The 20,832-nt window shown below is 37.2% G+C and overlaps 1 protein-coding gene across 1 annotated transcript in view; it reads right to left on the minus strand.

Annotated features, from left to right (window-relative positions):
• Window positions 1-227: 227 nt before the first annotated feature.
• The window catches only part of NXPH1 (neurexophilin 1), a 310,810-nt gene continuing 290,205 nt past the window's right edge, over window positions 228-20,832 (minus strand). The window contains exon 3 of the mRNA XM_066353962.1: window positions 228-2,152. Coding sequence (XP_066210059.1) covers window positions 1,391-2,152 — 762 coding nt within the window. The 3' untranslated portion in view covers window positions 228-1,390. The remainder of the gene's footprint in view (window positions 2,153-20,832) is intronic.

The raw sequence follows: 20,832 nt of genomic DNA on the forward strand, positions 1-20,832 counted from the left end.
TTTTCCAAGCTTGAGATGGAAACTCCTAAGTTGTTTTGACTGGGAAACTAATAGCAATTTAGATAGTTTTGTACAAATTTAAAGATATGAGATGTAAAACAATGAGTATATTCCAACACATTCTTCTTGTCGGAACCATTTAAATCATCATCTTACACAAGTACATATTGAAACTCAACCTTAAGCATTTTATTTTTATGTACATTTCACTTTGTCCAGAAATAAAATATCTAAATACAGACAGACTGTAATGTTGTATATGTATAGCGTTCAACAATACTTGAGCTGAATAAATGCTTTGTACATTAAGTTTCTTTTTTTTAATGGAATTCACAGCTACATTGATAAAATGGTTTCCTCATATCCTTTTTTTTTCTTTTTTAACCAATAACAAGCAGAGAGACAAGTACAAGTTAATATTAATAAGCAGCTCAAATAACACTTGGTTAAACTATGTACAGTACAAACCATTCATACAAATGAAGACTAGATATTGAATTTGTTACAATATGTGTAGTAAAGATAAGACAGACACTTATAACTTACATGGTGTCTGTCAGGCATTTCCCTTCTTATATAATGATCAGAACTTGTTTTAAGCAGTTTTAGCTGGTCTCAACTTTGCAAAAGTCCAATAGTTGGTGATGAAAGCTGTAACCCAGTGTCTGCCCACATGTAAATTCCAAATGTTTGCTCATCTTTACTGAGAACAGGCTCCCTCCATAGAAAAAAAAAAAAAAGAAAAAAAAGAGCCATCTTGTATCACCTTGAATGTGCCTACTGTATGCTGGAAAAAAGATACTACACTTTGTTGTTGTTCATAAAATAAAAAATACTGAGCTCTAAAGACATATTTTTTTTTCCATTTTAACAAGCATATACTCCTACAGTAGTATTTACCAGTACAGCTACTCCAAGCAGTAAGAATGCATGAGTGGGGACTATTGATTAGCATGTACTCAAGACTTTAAAAGAGATTTCTACAACAGCAAGTGTTAGAAACCATTCACTGTTTGGTTAATCCTTTCTCCTGATGACATGTTATCCTCAACCATTATGAGTCAGACAATGAAAGCCCTCCCGACAGGAATCATGACAGATGCAAGCTGAAATGTGCATAAGTGTGTGTTTGTGTACATCAATGTATGAGAGCATGTCTTCAAGTGTGGCTTTAAAATCTGGGGTGATTGATTTATAACTCTACTGAGAGATGAAGCTGACTGGACAGAAATTACATCGGGTTGTTTTCCACTAGCGTATTGGCAGCCAGGTGACAAGAGCAGCAGTGTAGACACATTCCAGGCAACAGATGTGACCTCCTTCTTTGAGGTAACAGCCCTGTCATACGACCTCTAATTCCTCAGGCTTCAGTCTCAACCTTGCGTCATCCTCATCCAGAGGGGAAATATGGTGTGTCACTGTGGTAGTTGTAGTCGGGGCACACTTTCTGTACAAGTTTATAATCTGTACTATAAAAGGAAATGTAAATACAGATGACTTTGAAGGGCTTGGAGCAAAGCCAAGATACATGACTTTGGGTCTGCTCCTGGTAACAGGTTTTTGAAGGATCATAATTGCAGAGTGTGTTCTTGGTAGCCTTGTCAACCTTCTCATATTCAATGCGACAGTTAAAGGACTTGGAATCTTTGGCATCAATCACAGTTTGTTGTGCCAAGTCGAATTCCACTATTTTCGTCGGGGGCACCAAGCTGACAGACACATTCCCTTGACCGGTGGAGTTATGCCTGAAATAAACACTAAATGTCCCATTGCCATGATCTACAATTTTCCCTGTTATCAACAGGTTGAGCTTCACTGTTTTGATGTTGGAATGAAAATCACCCCATCCAAACATTTTCTTAAACTTGCCCGTCTTAACAATGGGCCTTCGCTTGGCCCTGGGCCGAGGCTCTTGAAGATCCGTGGAGTTCCTCAGCCAGTCCCAAAGGTCTTGCTCAGAGTAAGGTTCTGGGGTATCATACCGCAGATCTAAATCTGTATCATTTTCTTTGCCACGAAAAGTCTGTGACAGGAGTCGGCTGATGGACAAGTCTTTGCTGCTTTCTGTCCATATGTGCTTTAGTGTGGATTTGCTGCTTCCTGATTTTAGAAGTTCTGACTTTCCACCATTTGTTAAATTGGCACATGTGACCTGAAAACAGAACAGAAAATGGCATTTACATCTCTGCTTCTGATGACATTCAACACACAGATCAAAGCCCTTTCAAAGACACTCAGAATGAAGTGAGGACACTTCTTCTTAAACTACCCTCAGCAACAGGCCAGTGATTATTAATATAAAATAAAATATCACTTCTATTTTTATATACATATAATGATGGAAGAGAGGAGGTGTAGGTGGATAAAAAACCAAAATAAAACACTAAATGAGATTGAAAGGTGATAATAACATCAGCTCTGATGAGCAAAAGGCCAACTAACATAGATAAGGCAAATTGAATTCAAAAATAAACTCAAATAATTACTTCTTAGCAACAACTTCTAATACTTTTTAAATAAAATTTTAAAATTCATTATATTTTTCTACTTCAAAATGACCATAAGCTTAAAACTGTATAATTCTCTAAAATATGTCAACCAACATCCCATAATCTTTCGTTAGTCCACATCCCAGTCATGTTGCGAAGAGACCCCAGTATATTCTAACTGGTCAAAACAAAATTACATGTTTATTATCACCTATTATAAGTAAGGGACATATTGTATAAAACATAATTTTCTTATCTTAAGGGTTTTAAAATGTGGTTTAGGAAAAGGGACATAAATGAAGACATCTAATACATAATGTCCTTTACATAATTGTCAATCTAGAGAAGAAAAAAAAATATGGTCGATGACAGATAGGTCACTTTAGGTTGGACTGTGAGGGTCACATTTAGAAACTGTTCTACCATGAGACCCCGTTATTAACTCTTTAGAAAGAATGAGATTCCCTAACTAGCCTAGGGTTTTGAGGAACTCTAAATCTATTTGATTCATCAAATAGCAAAATCTGCATTTGCATAATTATATAAGCTTTGTCATTATAGCAGCCCCTCTGTAAATAAATAAATAAATGGCCTCATTGGCCTAAAGTTGAAGCAATGACTTCTGATCCTGACACAGAGGCTCAGGACAGAAGGCAACACAGTCAGGACTCACAGGAACCAAACCATCCCATACAGATACATCCTTTAACAGTAGCGCTGACTGTTCTAGGGAAGCCTGTTGAAGAGAGTCCCCTGCTGCCCATGAACAAGTCACGTTTCATAGTAAGTCACTATAGCCCCTTCAGAACCAGTGCTGAATCCTGCCTCAGAAAGGAACCTGGCTACCACTCAGCAGCCTCATTGGACCCTCTAGTCTCCTTCCAAAATGTTCTCAAAATGAGAGGTCATTTCTGGAGAGCCGTGGGCCCACTAGGAATTAAAGCTGCACTCTAGGGCCCTCTCTGTAGACTCTGCTGCAAAGGCCTCTTGTTAGTAGCGTACAACCCTGGCCTGAAAATAGCATTTTACTCAAGCACTTATTCTAGGAGGACCCATCCTAACTGCTAGGGAGTAAGAGCATAACCTTTAGGGTCAAGCAGTCTTTCTGGGACCTATACTTAGCTCTGCCACTTCCCAGTTGTATGTCTTTGGTCAAGTCATTTACCCTCCCTCTGCCTTAGTTTCCTGCATCTATAAAGAGTAACAATGGGGCCCACTTCATAGGGTTGCTATGAGGACTGAATGACCTAAGGCATATACATATCTTTTGTTTAGTGTTTATTTTTTTGTCTGTCTGTGTGTGTGTTTATTTTGTTTTGTTTCACTGAAAATCTAATTGATTGATCAAACATCCAAACATATACTCACCTAATTAAATAAGCACTGCCCTAAATGCAACCTATAGATTTATGGACTAATCTAAAAGACATTTAAAAAATATATGCATATCTTACTCTCTCATTTTTACCTGGCCTAACATAGTTTGCTGTTCTATGAGTGGCAAGAAGAATAAACACAGGCATACATTTAGTATCAGCTTGACACTTGAATGTCAGCTTCAACACACTTGATCAATGAGAGAGGCTGTGCTGAGACACATCCACAGTGCACTGGCTCACAAAGTAGTCATCACATCGTCCCAAAGAAGGAAGCAAGGGGGAATTAGAGTATGATTTACCAGGAGCATATGGGGGAAGAAAGAAAAATAAATGTGAAAGTAGGAGACATGATTTCAGGGAAGAAGAACCAACATATTTAAAAGAATGTAAGATGGTGGCAGGCAGACAAATCTCTGTCTTTCAGGTAGAATAGGAATTTAGTTGTAAATTATATTCTCCACAGCTGTAGTGATTATGGGAGTGAGCCCTGGATTCAGACTGCCTGGATCCCAATCCCGGCTGAGATCTTTAACAGCTGTATGAGGCTGGCAAGATGCTTAACATGTTTCTGCTTCTGTTTTTCTCTTCTAAAACGTAGGAGAATAAAACCCTTCCCAGAGCTGCTGTGAGAATTAAATAAAATAGTCCCTTTATAGCACAAAGACAGACATTACTTGAACTACATTGAGTGTTCAACACTCGTATTACTATTATCATCCTCCAAATTTCACCTGGTGATATCTTATGCAAATGAATTATTTATAACAGGATTTGAGAGCAAAAATGTTTTTTTCTAAAATCATCTTTCTTTACATAACTAAAACCTAAAACAAACAATTTTAAACAAGTGTATGTTCTTGAAAGTGCTGTTGTGACAACCAAAAAATAAAAAATGTTGAGTAGATAGTAAAACTTAAGTTAACAAAGGATGAGCACAATTTCAGCTATTAAATTGTTTAACTCCAGGATGCAATGGATTTATTTGCCTTCAATGGAATGATGGAAAAGGCTTCCAGCAGTGTCTCTGGAACATCTCAGTTTGGGTACAAATCAAAGCAGGTTTTAGCTGTAATCAACAATATCTTAGTATTCTTATTCTCTCTTCCCTTCCCTTCTATATAGATTCGCAGAGGAGCAGGGCAATGTCTAAAAAGAGAAGATCAATCATGAATAACCAGAAAGGGTCCTTAGGAAAATTGCCAGATCCTGTCAGTATAAACAACACCAATTTATGTTGTTTTATTAACTCAATACCTATATACTGAGACTCTGCTGATATTGAGTTAAATAACAAGAATACAAAAAAGTAAATGAGACATAGTTTTCACCCTCAAAAAGTTCACAGTCTAATGGGGGAATCAATTAAGCAAATAACAGTGCAATGTGCCCAACAACATGTACAACATTCTAGGAGGCATGGTCAAAGTTCAAAGGTCAAGAAGATGTAGCAGAAGAGATGATTCTCAGATCTCAGAGATAAAAGAGGTTGAGGGGTTCAACAGATAGAGTAGACTAGAGGAATTCTTCTAAGCATAAGGAACAGAGACTGTTCAAAAAATAAACTGAATTGAGAAGGACATGTCAAACATAAGACTGGAAAACAGCTCCTCACTTCTGAGCCTTGGGGAGCATGGATAAGAAGAAGAAACTGAAAATGAACTTGTAAGAACTCAACAGAACTTGAATAAGGTACGCTAAGATCAAATTGTGAAGGTTCTGCAAAGGCATTTAAACTTTGTCTTACAGGTAATAAGGAATCACTAAATTTTGTTCTCTCTCTTGATTTTTTAGTAGATTGCCCTGGCTCTAGAACAATCACTGAATAGACTTTGAAGGGTGGGTTGGTAGGAAGAGATCTTGAAGAGAGAATGACCAGTTAAATAACTAATTGCAATACCTTATTTGAGAAAGGCAATGATCTTGACCAGAGGCAGTGACAGAGAAAAAGAAAAAGAAATGGTTATCCAGGATATTTCAGAGGTAGAATTAATTCAACTTGATGATTTATTGGCTAAGCAGGAACATGAAAAAGTTAATGAGTTTGCTTATACTGTAAGGGATACAAAAGTAACAAGTTAGCTGAAAAATAAAATTAAATCTCATAGGGACATTGAACATTAAGGGGTCTGCAAGTCATTCTGATGACGTTTATTTAAAAGAACAATTGTAAGATGGGTCCAAAGGTCTGGAGAAATGAGAGGGTGGGAATGTTGATTTGGTAGTATGAGTGGATGGTACCATGTAGACAGAGCATGGAGATAAAGAAGAAACCTGGTGACAACATTTAAGAAATGTCCATACTTTAAGGACAGGCAGAAGAAGTGCCAGGCTAGGTAGGGACAAAAAAGAAAAACTGAAGAAAAATAATAGTACAGAAACTAAAAGAAAAGGAGGAGAAGAAAGGCAAGCATGGGTGACACTTAAATTCCAAGAAAAAGGCCCTGGCCAGTTTGCTCAGTAGTAGAGTGTCGGCCTGGTGTGTGGGAGTCCCAGGTTCGATTCCCAGCCAGGGCACACAGGAGAAGCACCCATCTGCTTCTCCACCCCCCCCCTTCCTCTCTGTCTCTCTCTTCCCCTCCCACAGCCGAGGCTCCATTGGAGCAAAATTTGCCGGGGCGCTGAGGATGGCTCTGTGGCCTCTACCTCAGGCACTAGAATAGCTCTGATTGTGGCAGAGCGATGCCTCAAGATAGGAAGAGCATCGCCCCCTGGTGGGCATGCCGGGTGAATCCCGGTTGGGCGCATGCAGGAGTCTGTCTGACTGCCTCCCCGTTTCCAACTTCAGGAAAAAAAAATCCAAGAAAAAGAACTTAAAAAGAAGCCCCTTGACTTTTGAAACCACTTTATTAAAGCTACTTTGGATAGCAGCAAAGAGATAACGCAAAATCGCACAATGAGAGGAAAGAACAACTAGCTAATATATCTGCCCCCAGATGCAATCAGGAATTAATTGCCATTTTCATTCTCTCATTCTGCTGTACATCTTAAAAACTTTCATCTTTGAAACTAATAACTATACACATAAAATTGAAATACATTTTGAGCCCTACTGAATAAACAATATCATTGTAAAAGAAAACCTTATGGTTCACCCAGAATACCCTGTACCACTGATTTTATAAACATATTAAAAGAATTTCTTTATAAGAGTGATCTATTATATGAAACCATAAAAAAAATTAAATAGCCAAAGCAAACCTGAGGAAAAGGAATAAAGCTGGTGGTATCATACTACCTGACTTCAAATTATACTTCAGAGCCATGATTATCAAAACAGCATGGTATTAGCAGAAAAATATATATACAGACCAACAGGACAGAATTGAGAGCCCAGAAATAAAACCACATATATAGAGACAAATCATCTTCAACAAAGGAGCCAACAACACACAATGTAGCCTGACCAGGTGGGGACACAGTAAATAGAGCATCAGCCAGGGGCACAGAGGAACCAGACTCGAAACTCTGAGGTTATTGGTTTAAGTGCAGGCTCACCAGCTTGAGTGTGGGGTCACTGGTTTGAGTGTGAGATCATAGACATAACCCCATGGTCACTGGTTTAAACCCAAAGGTTGCTAGCTTGAGCAAGAGGTCACTGGCTCGGCTGTAGCCTCCCCTGCCACCCATCAAGGCACATATAAGAAAGCAAATAATGAACAACTAAGGTGCCGCAATGAAGAATTGATGCTTCTCATCTCTCTCCCTTCCTGTCTGTCTGTTCCTATCTGTTTCTCTCACAAAAATAAATAAATTAATTAATTAATAAACAAACAATCAAACAAACAAAAAACACAATACAGAAAAGAAAGCCTCTTCAATAAATGGTGCTGGGAAAATTGGAAAGCCACATGCAAAGAATGAAACTTGACTACAATTTGGCTTTCTGCAAAAAAATTAATTTAAAATGAATCAAAGACCTAAATATAAAATCTGAAAAAATAAATTACATAGAAAAGAATATAGGTACTAAACTCATAGACCTTGGCTGTAGAGAACAATTTATAAATTTGACCCCAAAGGCAAGGGATGTAAAGGCAAAAATAAATAAATGGGATTGTATCAAACTAAAAAGTTCCTGCACAGCTAAAGAAACTGACAGCAAAACAAATAGGCAGCCAACCAAATGGGAGACATTTGCAAACAACAGCTCCAATAAGGGGTTATTATCCAAAATATATACAAAACTCACAAAGTTCAGCAGCAGACAAGCAAACAATCCAGTAAAAAAATGGGGAGAGGACCTGAACAAACACTTCTCCCAAAAGGACATACAAATGGCCTACAGATATATGAAAAGATGCCCATGTTCACGAGCTATTCGAGAAATGCAAATCAAAATTACAATGAGATACCACCTCACACCTATTAGATTGGCTATTATCAATAAGACAGGTAAACTAACAAATATTGGAGAGGCTATAGAGAAAAAGGAACCCTCATCCACTGTTGGTGGGAATGTAAAGTAGTACAACCATTATGGAAGAAAGTATGAGGATTCCTCAAAAAATCAAGAAAAGAATTACCATATGACCCAGCAATCCCTCTACTGGTTAACTTCTTCAAAAACTTGAAAACATTGGTACATAAAAACACATGCACCATGTTCATCGCAGCATTGTGAACACAGTGGCTAAGACATGGAAACAACCAAAGTGTCCCTAGATAGAAGATAGGATAAAGAAGATGTGGTATATATATATACACAGTGGAATACTTACTCAGCCATAAGAAATAATAACATAGTGACATTTACCAAAACATGAATGGACCTTGAGAATATTATACTGAGGGAAATAAGTAAATCAGAAAATGCTAAGAACTGTATGATTTCACACATAGGTAGGATATATAAATGAGACGGATGGACATACATAAAAGTGAAGTGGTTACTAGAGGGAGGGGGATGAGGGGGTTGGGGCAGGGCAAGTGAGTAAAGAGAGACATGTATAAGGTGATGGAAAATAATTTGACTTTGGGTGATGGGTATACAACATAATCAACAGTTCAAATGCTATAGAAATGTTTACCTGAAACCTATGTACTCTTATTGATCAATGTCACACTGTTAAAGTTAATTTTTAAATAAAGTTAAAAAAAAGAGTCACCTAAAGATCCTTAGATCTCAGTGCACTTGAGTGATAACAGAAGTGGGTGGGATATGGCATAATGAGGTCTACTAAGGAAAACCTGACAACTTCAAATGAATGCCACTCCAAAAGGGCAAAGCGTCATTAACCCTTTAATACAATTAATGATAATTTTTCTTATAATATAATAATGAAGACACCAAATATACCATACATCCTAACTGAATGTAATGTTTTACGTCAAAAGTGGCCAATGCCCCTTTGAAAGGAGCTGGCTCACTGATTCAGTGATACCATTTCCACAAATCGTATGTGTTGTCTCATTGTTTTAGAAATGCCAAAAATAAAAATCCTTAACGTGATGAGGTATATACATTTTAAAGTATATGTTTATTTTGAAAACCTGCTAACCAGGTATAAAGAGAAAGGTTATTTCTCTCAGCCATAAACAAAGGCAGGGTTGTAGACAAAGGGAGCATGTCTGGGGCAGGACTATGGAGAAAAGATTACCCACCATGGATGTTGGGAGTGTGAGCACCTAGACTTGCCATTCTTGGACCTAATTCCTGTATATGTCCTAGGACCACACTTTCACATTGTTTTCTCTAATATCTTTAATATAGGTTTATAATCATAACATCAACATGTTAGCCTTTAAAATATTGTTGAAAGACACCACTTTTGGACATTAACCACTCCTCAACTTCATTGCCACCTCAATTATATAAAAATTACATGGTTTCACCTATACAATCTCCAATAAGCGGTATAGCCAGATGTTTGTGCACTTCACTATATAAAAGGGCAATAAGGTGCCTTCTAATTTCTACCAACCTGCACATTTTACTGTTGATCTATTACTGTTCAGTATAAATAATCTCAAATTGCTTTGAAAATTATGTTTTTATTCCATCAACTAGATGAATACTTGAAGCCAAATAAAAGTGTTAAACAACCTGATGCTTAAGTAATATCTTTCATCAGTGAATAACTAATCAACAAAATGGCTTTGCCCTGTGATTACAACATCATTTTGCCAGTTTCATGATTCACTGTGTTGAATATATGTTGCATTCTATTAACTGCTACTGGTTAAGGGCATACTGTGTTACAGACATTGTAATTAGCATTTTACACATGGCTTTGATTTTATTCTAAATCTATCTATCTATCTATCTATCTATCTATCTATCTATCATCTATCTATCTACCTACCTACCTAGCTGCTACCTACATATCTCCCTCCCTCTCTCTCTCTCTCTCTCTCTCACACACACACACACACACGCACGCGCGCGCACACACACACAAACACACACACACACAAACTTTAAGGTCAATATTGTTATCTTCAGCTTACACATGGGAATACCAAAGCTCAAAAGAAGCTTATCAAAGATCCCTGCTGGTAAGGAAAAGAGCTACTTCTTAGTTACTCCAGAGAGTATGTCCTTTTAATCTTGCAGTCCTACAGTCATACATGCCTATCAAAGCATTATAGGATGTGAAGTAAAACATAAAAACCCGTCTTCATCATCAGCCCATCTGTCCAGATGTAAATTTTATCAATACTTCATTTCTAAATATTTTCAGCACTTTTTTCATATATAAATATATTACCTAAAGAGGGTCATATTTTATGAATTTCATCTTATAGGTTCCCAATCAATATCATCTTTACTAAATGGGAATATAGAATCCTGTAATATGAATGTATCACATTTCCCCTTTTTGTATTCCTTTTGTGATAGATCCTTAATTATTACATTTTCCCATAGTCAGGTTGCCCGCAGTTATTTTTCAGCCTTGATTCCATTGGTTTTTCTGCTCATTGTTGATTCAGATGCCTCATTTCCTTCTCTTGAGTTGGATTTTCATTTTTATGGGTGTATACGATTTGCGTGATTCCTTTAGAAAGAGTTCACAGGGGATAAACTGTATGAGTTGTTCATGCCAAAAAATATCTTTATTGGCCATAAGCTTACCCTGGGTATGATATCTAGTCATCTTTTCATTCACTTTGTTACATCTTATATTTCTCTTGCTGCAATTTTATGATATCCTCTTTGGGCACTATAAAGTCTTACAAGGTGGGCTACGTGTGCCCATGCTTTCACTGGTCCCTTTCTTAACTAGTATAGAGGAAAACATGCAGATACAAAGTTTCCTCAAGAAGACTATAAATTCTTTCAAGGATGTGTTTTCTATATTATGCCATTTTTTTAACTTGGGGGTGGGAGTACCTAGCATAGAGTAAGCACTCAATAAATTGCCTGTATGGTTTATATTTTTAGTACATCTATTTCAATACTGAAAGTTTGTTGATTCTTTAGTCACAATCAAGATTTGGGAGGGAGGACATATGGCCCTCAGAGATTTCTCTCTTTCAAGCTCAGAGGCTGCACTTCATTGACAGTTCTGGAGTGCCTGTATTATATGATAAGCGAGAGGAAATGGGTTAGTGTTTTAATACATCAAAAATACATCTTTTCTTTTTTTCTGCTACAAAGCAGTGCTCCAGGAACATCAATGTTGCATTAACAATGGAAACGCAGAAAAGAAATTCCCTGCCTCTCCCTTAACCCAGTAAGTGCTGGAAGGCTGTATTGCATAGAAACTCAGAGAACGGGCTTTGCATTAAAGACCACAGGGTTAAATCCAAAATCTGCTACTCTGTCACAGATACCCACTTCTGGCCACGTTTTCTTCAGTTTCCAAGTAAAGATGACACTTCAGTCATTGAATTTTCATTGAGATAAAATAAAAGGTTTGACATATAAAATGCGGAAAATAGTATGAGTTCAACATATGAAAGCAATGGTGCTTAGCTAGGTTATGGAACCCTGAAAGAAAAAGAAAGGAAGGCTTTCAGAAGCCACACTGCCATTCTCTTCCTGTCTTCTGACTGGTGACATTACATCTGCCCAAATGATCCAAACAAACTTAGATAAAAGTTAGTATAACTGTAACAACTCTATGGTCATCTTTCACAGAACATGGTGGTAGGAGAACCCCAATGATTGTTACAAATCAGTACTGGCAAATGTGGGTGATAATTTCTCTTTAACATAACAACTTTAGGAGAAGACATTCTATTTTTTTTGTTTTTATTTTATTTTAGAGAGGAGGGGGGAGAGAGAGAGAAAGAGAGAGAGAGAAGGGGGAGAAGCAGGAAGCATCAACTCCCATATGTGCCTTGACCAGGCAAGCCAGGGTTTTGAACCGGCAACCCCAGTGTTTCCATGTTGACGCTTTATCCACTGCACCACCATATGTCAGGCAGGAGAAGACATTCTGACTAGCCTGGACATTGATTGAATGTCATCCTCAAGAACTAGAAACATGGTATGTTTCTACCAGTTTGAAGTATCCACCGAAAGCTAAGAATTTTAGGTGTTTATCCCACAAGCTCTTATGATCCCATGAAGGATGGTTTACTTTGAACATAGAGACTGTTCTACACATTATTGCATTGGAGACTGGTTCTGAGTCATGGATAATTGAGCTTCTCACAAGTTTGTACAAGCATAATAATTAGATTTTCCTTTTATTCATTTTCCCCATAGGTACTCTTAATGAAAATGGTCTTGGTTTTTTAACCATAGGGCAGGGGAGGCAGGGGCACACGGGAATATGCCTTGTGAAAAACCATACCTATTGTTTCTGCTACTAAGAAATTAAACTTTTTGGCCTATGAAAATATTGCCCCCCATACTCACTTTGTAAACATATAAATATACACATCAATTTTTATATACAGGCAATATTGATGAGAAATTAAGAATTATTATTCCATACAGCCCTACTTAATTCATTCTCTCAAAACATAATTACAGATTACCCAGGTTTGCATTACAAATGTTACTTTTGATTTTGTTGTTGTTGTTAGTATTTTATATTACTTTCATTTAAAAATGTGTGAGGAGAATGTCATATGAGGGCCCTAGGGTATGTAATTATAATAATAAACAAAATGTTTAAAATAACATGTTGAAACACTATTTCTTAGCGGAAACAACGCCACTTTGGCATCATTCTTTTATTACTGATAAAGAGATTTCAATGTATCTGCAAATCTAGGCATCTTTAAGGAAAAGAGAAATGTGACAAACATAGGAATAGCTGGGTTAGAGCCAGGGTCTTTCCTTCTGAATCAGAGATAAATATGAGTGACTGTCTGTCCACAATAAGTCTTGTTATGTAGATGCTAGTGGAAATTTATAGCATCTTAAGGTCAAACAAAACACATAGCTCTGTAGAATGGGCCAAATGAGGAATGACTGACTCACCTTCTAACCTTATTTTCAGCAAATTATCTGAACATATGTTCTCATACACAGAAATGGTATATGAAAACGTACGGCATAGTAATATTAGTATACCTAATCCAATAGGGGCTCAAATTCCTAAGGAAATAACAACTCTGAAATTTTTAGAAACGATATGCTTGGTAACCTTTGATTATCCAGAGGTTGATGTAGAAACCTTTCAAAAGACACGAAGTAAGAAATCATTACACAACTGAAGTGATAGAGACTGGTTTGCAAGGGAATATCCCTGTGTCATTTAGATGCTGAATTGTTTCAAAAAAATTCTTCTAGGACCTCTTTCCGATCAAGCTATCATACGCGAACACTGCTCAGAGCTTCCTGGGTGCAGGGTGGACAACAAGCCAGACAGACAAGCCAGAAATGTGAGCGAGGACGGAGATCCCGGCAATGCAGCACCTCCACACGAGGCATCTCCAATGGTCTGAGAAGAAATGAAACCTAGTACAGTGAGTGGACCTGTCACTCTTTCATCAAAGCTTGCTGATGCTGGAGTGTGAGTTATGACAGAGGGTAAGTAAATATTTCGGGGTCATGGCCTAGCCAGAGCAAGATGTGATAAAAGCACATTCAGCCTAGATCATCAGGCCCCACATGCACTTAACCACAGCTCAGAGAAGACACAACTGATGTGCGGAGGGAACTTCAAAGGTACTAACTATGTCCATGAAAAAATAATTCCCTTGAAAGCTCTTAAACCAACCTGTTATTTTCTAATGCCCCTCCCATGAGAAAACTGGTCCGTATACTTTGACCCTCTGTTTCTTTCCTGCAGGATTCCTAGAACTGGGTAAACATACTCTGTCCTCCACAGATCTCTTATCCAGTTACCGCCAGCTTTGGAGCCAGATATACCTGCTGTCCACCAGTCTGAGCTGGATCTCACTTGGGTCTTGATGCCACCCTCTCCTCTGTTCCTCATGTCTTAAAGCGTGGCATGTGGAATCTCCCACCAACAAGCTAGGTGTCAAGATAAAAGGATGTGCACGCAGAAAGGTCTCATAGACAAGCAACATGATGACTCCTGGATTTAGGTGCTGTGGCTATAAGCTCATCAGATATAAAACTGGATGATGTGCCTGGGGCTCAAAAAGAAAGACTTTTTTCTTTTTGTTATGGAGGGAATTAAGTAAACAGTTTCCCTAAATCAAAGAAGGATATTCAACCAACGATTATAGTATAAATGGAGGTGAATCTAAAAAATGAAGCAAACAGACCCCAAATACTGCAGATGCTTTAAGGGAATTCAGTCACAGAGAGAAGTTGGATGAAAATATGTGCTAGTCCGAGCTCTGAGATCCCCTTGGTTTTTAATGGACTCTAAAATGACTTACTGAAGTTTTAGCGGGTTGGGCTGCTGTGAACACGTGGGTTGAAGCTATCACAGGAAACCGCAAGAGGACGCTGTTAGGGTAGAACTTCCTTCCAGGGTTTGTCTTTTCTCACGCTTATTTGCAAATTTGGAGAAGCTGATTTACCCAGCTCTTGAGCAGGGCAATACTCAGGCTCCCACTAGAGGGCACAGCTAGGGCATCTGACAGTTGCCTCTATTAGTGGTTCTGAAGTCAGACAGAATTGTGTCACCAAGGGCCCCAGAACTCTTTGAGGAAAGACAGACCAGTAGTAACCTTGGTGGTAACTGCTGACTCATGAAGACCCTGGAAGACACTTCTCTGGGCTGCAGAGAGCAGGAAAAAACTGCTATTGCTCAAGGAACTACCTCAGAAGTCATAGCCAACTAGAGCAGCTGTAGTTGAGGCTTTGATTCCTGACAGAGGAGATGTTCAAGGATAATGTATTTAAATTTATGCATTTAGGGAATAGTCTAGGTCAACACAACATATTTCTACCTCTCCAGCCTCATCTTGGCTACTCTTCTCTTTGGCCTCCAAGTTCTGTTAAAGTAGACTTTTCTATATGTTCCCTTTCATCTGACTTCAGGGCCTTTGCACAGGCTGCTTCCCCATCCTGGAATCCTTCCTACCCATTCCCATTCACTTAGCTGATTCCTACTCATTCTCTAGCCCAGCTTAAACTTCTTTTTCACATAATGGTTGATCCTCTTAGAGCAACCTGTACTATTTGTTCATAAAAGTAATTCTATTACCTCTATCTATATTTATTTACCGCCCATCTATCCATATTATTTCCCTGAAATTGTCATCTTCATGGTGGCGCCATCTAATACATTGGTCAGGATTTTTGTTTACTACACTTTATAAAATGCCAGGTTCCAAGTAGGTGCTCTACAAATATTAACTGAATGAATAAATTCATGTTTGAATGGATGGCCTCCTCACACATAATGATATCCTTTTGTAGATAAGCTGGCTCCAACCACAGATAAACACCTCATTTTCTTGCATAGATAAATGTGTTTATATTGCAAGCCTACATGGAGACTTTGTGTAATTCTGTAAACATGCACAGTGATGCAAGAGAAAAGACGATATACTACAAGTGAGTGACTGCTCTAGGCCATTGTAACCAGTCAGGAATGTTACACTAAGCATCTCCAAATAAACGTGAAAAGTGAATAGAACAAAAATGCCTATACGAACATAACTGTACATTGGAGATTTGGCAAACATCAGAAATGCTTAATGAAATAATAAGTGTAGTCTCTCAAGTGGCGAAAGGGTTAGTGCTATCCTCTGGATTTTTTTTTTTTGAATTTCCAGAAATTTTATCCTAAGACTGTAATAAAAGAAAATGCATATGGGTATCTACAAACAGGTTTCTCCAACAAGACTTTCCAGGGCATTTTCTTTGTACTATTCAAGTGGACATTTTTATTGACAAATAGTAATTGCTTTGTAATAGGCAGTTAGGCGTATGTTATGCTATTTCTTTGCATAAGTGGCCATTTGCTTAAAAAATGCAGTGGGGGATTTCATAAATGTGAAGTAATACAACCAGTTTTATGGATGTGTTTACAAAGGTTCAGAACTGAGCTGTAAAGTTGTCCATTAACGGTGCAAATTTAAACATTATTAAATATACGAGTCTTAAAGGCATTTTTTGGTATTCCTCTAGAGTGATAGAGTATAAATAAATACAGTATGACTGTCACATTTCTGCTGTGTGCCTGTAGAGAGAAAGTCTATGACTGCTTTGAATTGGAATTATAAAACATCTGAAGCTAAAAGGGACCTTGGAAATTATTTTATAAGTTAGGATGGTGAGTCCCATAGAGCTGAAATCATTCACCTAAAGTTCCCAAGATGGTGAGGGGCAGTGTTAAAGCTGAGTGAAGGTTTTCTGGCATTTAAGTTTCCTTTTATTGAGAGTTGGTACTTGATGTCTGCTTCAGGGTTAACCAAAGCTCCGGAAATTACTTCAAAATAAGAAACTGGCTCATCATTTCTAAAGAGTCTTTTCATTTTGCAGAAGAAAGGGATATGAAAATTTGGCAGCATTCGTCAATGCTGAGTCACTTACGGAGCATCGCAGTGACAGCTTAGGGTCCCCTCTGTTAACCATGTACACAATCCTATACTCAGACCTTCCAAGACATAACTGCTCTGAAGGACCAGAGAATCAAAATGAGGGAAACAACATTACTGGTTATCATGGAAGCAAATTATAACACAGAGAGAATAATTATTCTTCACTCTTGAGAAGAGAAAGTGATATATATTCGTCTCCAAAAGCTTTGTTCATCTCTATTTTTAGAAGACTTGTAAAAAAAAACAAAAAAACTACTAAGTTGAAGCCGAAGTCTGTCAGGTAAAGTAATGAGGATTTTTAAAATTTTCAAAAATCACCTCAAGGCAGTCATTTTACTTCAAGTCCATCTGCATGTTTGTTCTTTCTAGAAAACTTGCAACAGTCCTTTTCACTATCTAACGGACAAGGGTATTTGGGGGCCACCCTCCTGCTGAGAGCCAGGAAAGCCAGTGTTCCCAACAGAGAGCACTCAGTGGAAACCAGAGAACAATGAGCTGCCATGTGTGCTGAGAATCACGTCAGAATTGACAAGGTGGTATTGAAATGTGTACAGTATTAAAGAGCATATTCCACAAGTATCATCGATTTGCATCTAATCAAAATATTTATGTCATAGATTGATGTAAGGTTAAAGGAAGGTGTGAGATTTATGTTTTCTTCAAAGTGGCAGTTAGTTTTAAACAGTAATGACATGCATTTCTAAGTGAAATGATCTTGTGCTAAGTAATCTTGGTTCTTCAGACAGACTGCAAGGATGATCCCTCTTAATTTGAATCTGCCCAGAAAATAGTATTTCTGTTTACATATTTTTGTAATTTTAAAACTTTGATATAATTTCCATCTTAGAGCAAGTCACAAGGAACATACATATACTCTTTATGTAGATTCAACAATCAGTTCCACCTGATCACAAGTTGCTTTATTGCATTTCCCTTCTTGTATGTATGCATGCACATACATATATATGTATACAGGCTTTTTTCAATTTCAAAGTAAATTGGATACATCATGACCACTTACCCTTAAAGTGGTTCTGGAGTAGTTCCTAGAAAAAATTACATTCTTTATATAACCATAATATAGCTATCAAAATCAGAAATTTTAATCTGATAGATACTATAATTGAATCTATAATCGATATCAAATGTCATCTATGTTCTAATAATACCCTTTCTACTTAACTACTTTTTCTCATTCGGGATTTAATCCTGTGCTGTGTATTGCATTAAGTTGTCATGACCCTTTGGAAACCTTTCTTTCTAATTCTTATCCCTTACATTTTTGTAAAATGTAAAGATTATAGGCTAGTTAATTTGTCAAATGCTCCTCCTTGTGGGTTTGTCTAATGTGTACTGCAAATCATTTGATAAAAAAGGTCTAGAGAGTTTGATTGTTAAAGATGATAGAGGGGAAAGAGTGCTCCTTGATTTGAGGGTGAAGAAAGCAGTGCTTTGAGTAGTTGTAGAGAGGAAACCATTGTACTCTGCTGAATTATAGCCTTATAAGTCAGACTATTTAAAATTATTTTACAGGTAATTACTTTGTATTACAGACACATGTTTTATTGTTTTAATAAAAAACTCATTAAATTTTGTCATTTTGTGGTCTTTTCCGTTGACATTTTGTTTAAATGAAGCTAACATTTATTTTTTTAATTTAAAAACATATTTTCTCAGTTAACTGAACTTATCAGTTTAAGGCTGACAATATTTTGTTTTAATCTGAAAGATTTTGTAAATAATATTTTTGCAGTGTTTAATATTAACATGTTATGTGAGTAGATTAATCTCCAATAGCATCCCTGGAATGTAGATACCAATAACTCAATGACAGATTGAAGGAAATGAAGGCCCAATGGCAAAGAGATTTTCTTAGAATCACACATTCAGGAAGCAACATTCAGGCTCTGACTTAAAATCCTAGATTGTTCTGCTGTTATCAAAAGAAAGCTCGTTGTATATCTATTGCTATTTAACAAGACTATACATGGTGATTCAGCCACTTAATGGCCGTGAGCCAATTGACCTTGACCAAGTAGAGGTGTCCTCTTGCTTCAACCGTGGATGTAGAACTTCAGGTATAACTTGAATCATCTTTCCCCCAGAAAGTGCTGGCTAGCCCATCACATTGTTCATTAAGTACCAGATGCTCAGGAACACAGACACTCAACTATCTATCCAGCAGGTGCTTCACAGTCAAAGGACAATTTTGAAGTCATAATCTCTTAAACTTCAACTCAAACCTTATTATATATTAGAGATAGTAATACCATTGCTCCAGTATCATTTTGAGAATTAGAGACAATGTAGATAAATGTTGCTTCTCAATAAATGGTAGATGTTTACAATACTTGCTTTAATTTGGTTTATTTTGACTCATCAAGATGGCTATATTGATTCACACAGTTAACTTTATATGAAAGAATTTAATTTCCATAATTTAAGTTCATGTAGAAAAAATGCACATTTTAGGTATCTTGGCATAGTGACAAAGTATGGACTCTGGAGCGAGGCCACGGGCTCACGTCCCAGTTCTTCAGGCAGATGCCTTGGCCATGGGAATTGCCTACATGGTGACTTTCCAAGTCAGTCTGGCAACCAGAGAACTACTAACTTTTTTAAACGATAATACCCCAAACATAATATAATTTTCACTAATAATCTTAGTTTTAGAATATAAAATTATTACTTTACAAAAAAAACTATAGATATTTTCTTTCTTTTTTTATTAATGACATAAGAGAGAGAAATACCACCCGATGTCCCCATGAGAGTTGTACCATCAAGCCATGACATTTTTTATCTATTCTTTACAGAGAATCCCATTAGAGTTCCATAGAAACCCTTACTTTCGATTATGTCGAGACACCTTTGCTGGCCTCGAGCCATCATCGTGTCTGAGCACTGAACCATGAAGCAATATTTCTGTAACCAGGCCAAACAGGAACTGACTCGACAGGTTATACAGTGGACATGATCTCCCATTTAATCTAAAATCTGTGCTTTGCATATTTAAAACAACTATCCAGTTGTGCTATAAGGTGTATCTGCCAAATGAATAATTAGATTTTTAGGAGACTATAAAGAGGACCAAAATGCTCTCTATTGTGCCAAAAACAAAGTCAATTCAAATTTTATTTTCCCTCCTCCTCTGTTTTTATCATCACTCCCTGGCAGTCAGACGAAAAATATTTCAATAACCAATAAAGAGACGTCTGTTACACAATTAACTGTAGTCTGGGTTGATGCAGATGCCAAACACTGTGTTGTGCACTGGGGTCTGTTTCCCCTCTCAGTTGGGTAGCACACTGTGGCTGCTTGGCATTTAGTATTTGTTTTGTTTGGTTGATGTGATTACAAATGTGGAATGACTGAATGAGCCACTTAAACGTCAAAGCTCAGAAGAGATTTGCTTTTATGGTTTAAAATTTAAGTGGTGTTGTTTTTTTTTCCTACTCCCTGGAGACATCTAAGTAGCTCATTTCATACAGCTTTAATGGTAGAGATGCAAGTGACTTTAGAAAGATTTGGAGTCGAATTGAAATAGAACTATGTAAAATATCCTATTAACTCTTGCCCCCCGTTTTCCATTTTGAAGATTTTTAACTAAACTCTTGAAGCTCAGTACCTATGATGTCATTACACATTTTTCACTTCAGTGGATTATGACTCTGGGAAATTTGCAACTACTCTTTTCAGCAGGGGATTAAACTTTCGGGAATAAATTAAATTGGGTTAAAATGTCTAACAGAGTTTTCAGATGAGTGCTTTATTTAAGTAGCACAGAGACATGTCAACTTTGAAATGAAACTCTAGTTAAGTAAATAACTTTTGTCAAGAACCTATTGCTCAGGTGCTACACTGCTCTAAGCCTACTTTATTAATATTGGTTTGCAATCTTCAGCACAGGTGCAGAAAGGAATTTTAAACACAATTAAAGCTGAGCTAGAAGGCCACACAAGTACATTTTAATCAAAAGCTGAGTTCAAGCCTGCTTTACATATAATATGTGTAAAGAAAGAAAGATCTCCTTTTCACTTTAAGTATGACTGCATAAATACTGTTTTGAGAGAAGCAGGTGCATTTCAAGCAGAAATGCA

Source organism: Saccopteryx leptura, chromosome 12 (genome assembly GCF_036850995.1).
Source record: "Saccopteryx leptura isolate mSacLep1 chromosome 12, mSacLep1_pri_phased_curated, whole genome shotgun sequence".
Classification (NCBI taxonomy): domain Eukaryota; kingdom Metazoa; phylum Chordata; class Mammalia; order Chiroptera; family Emballonuridae; genus Saccopteryx; species Saccopteryx leptura.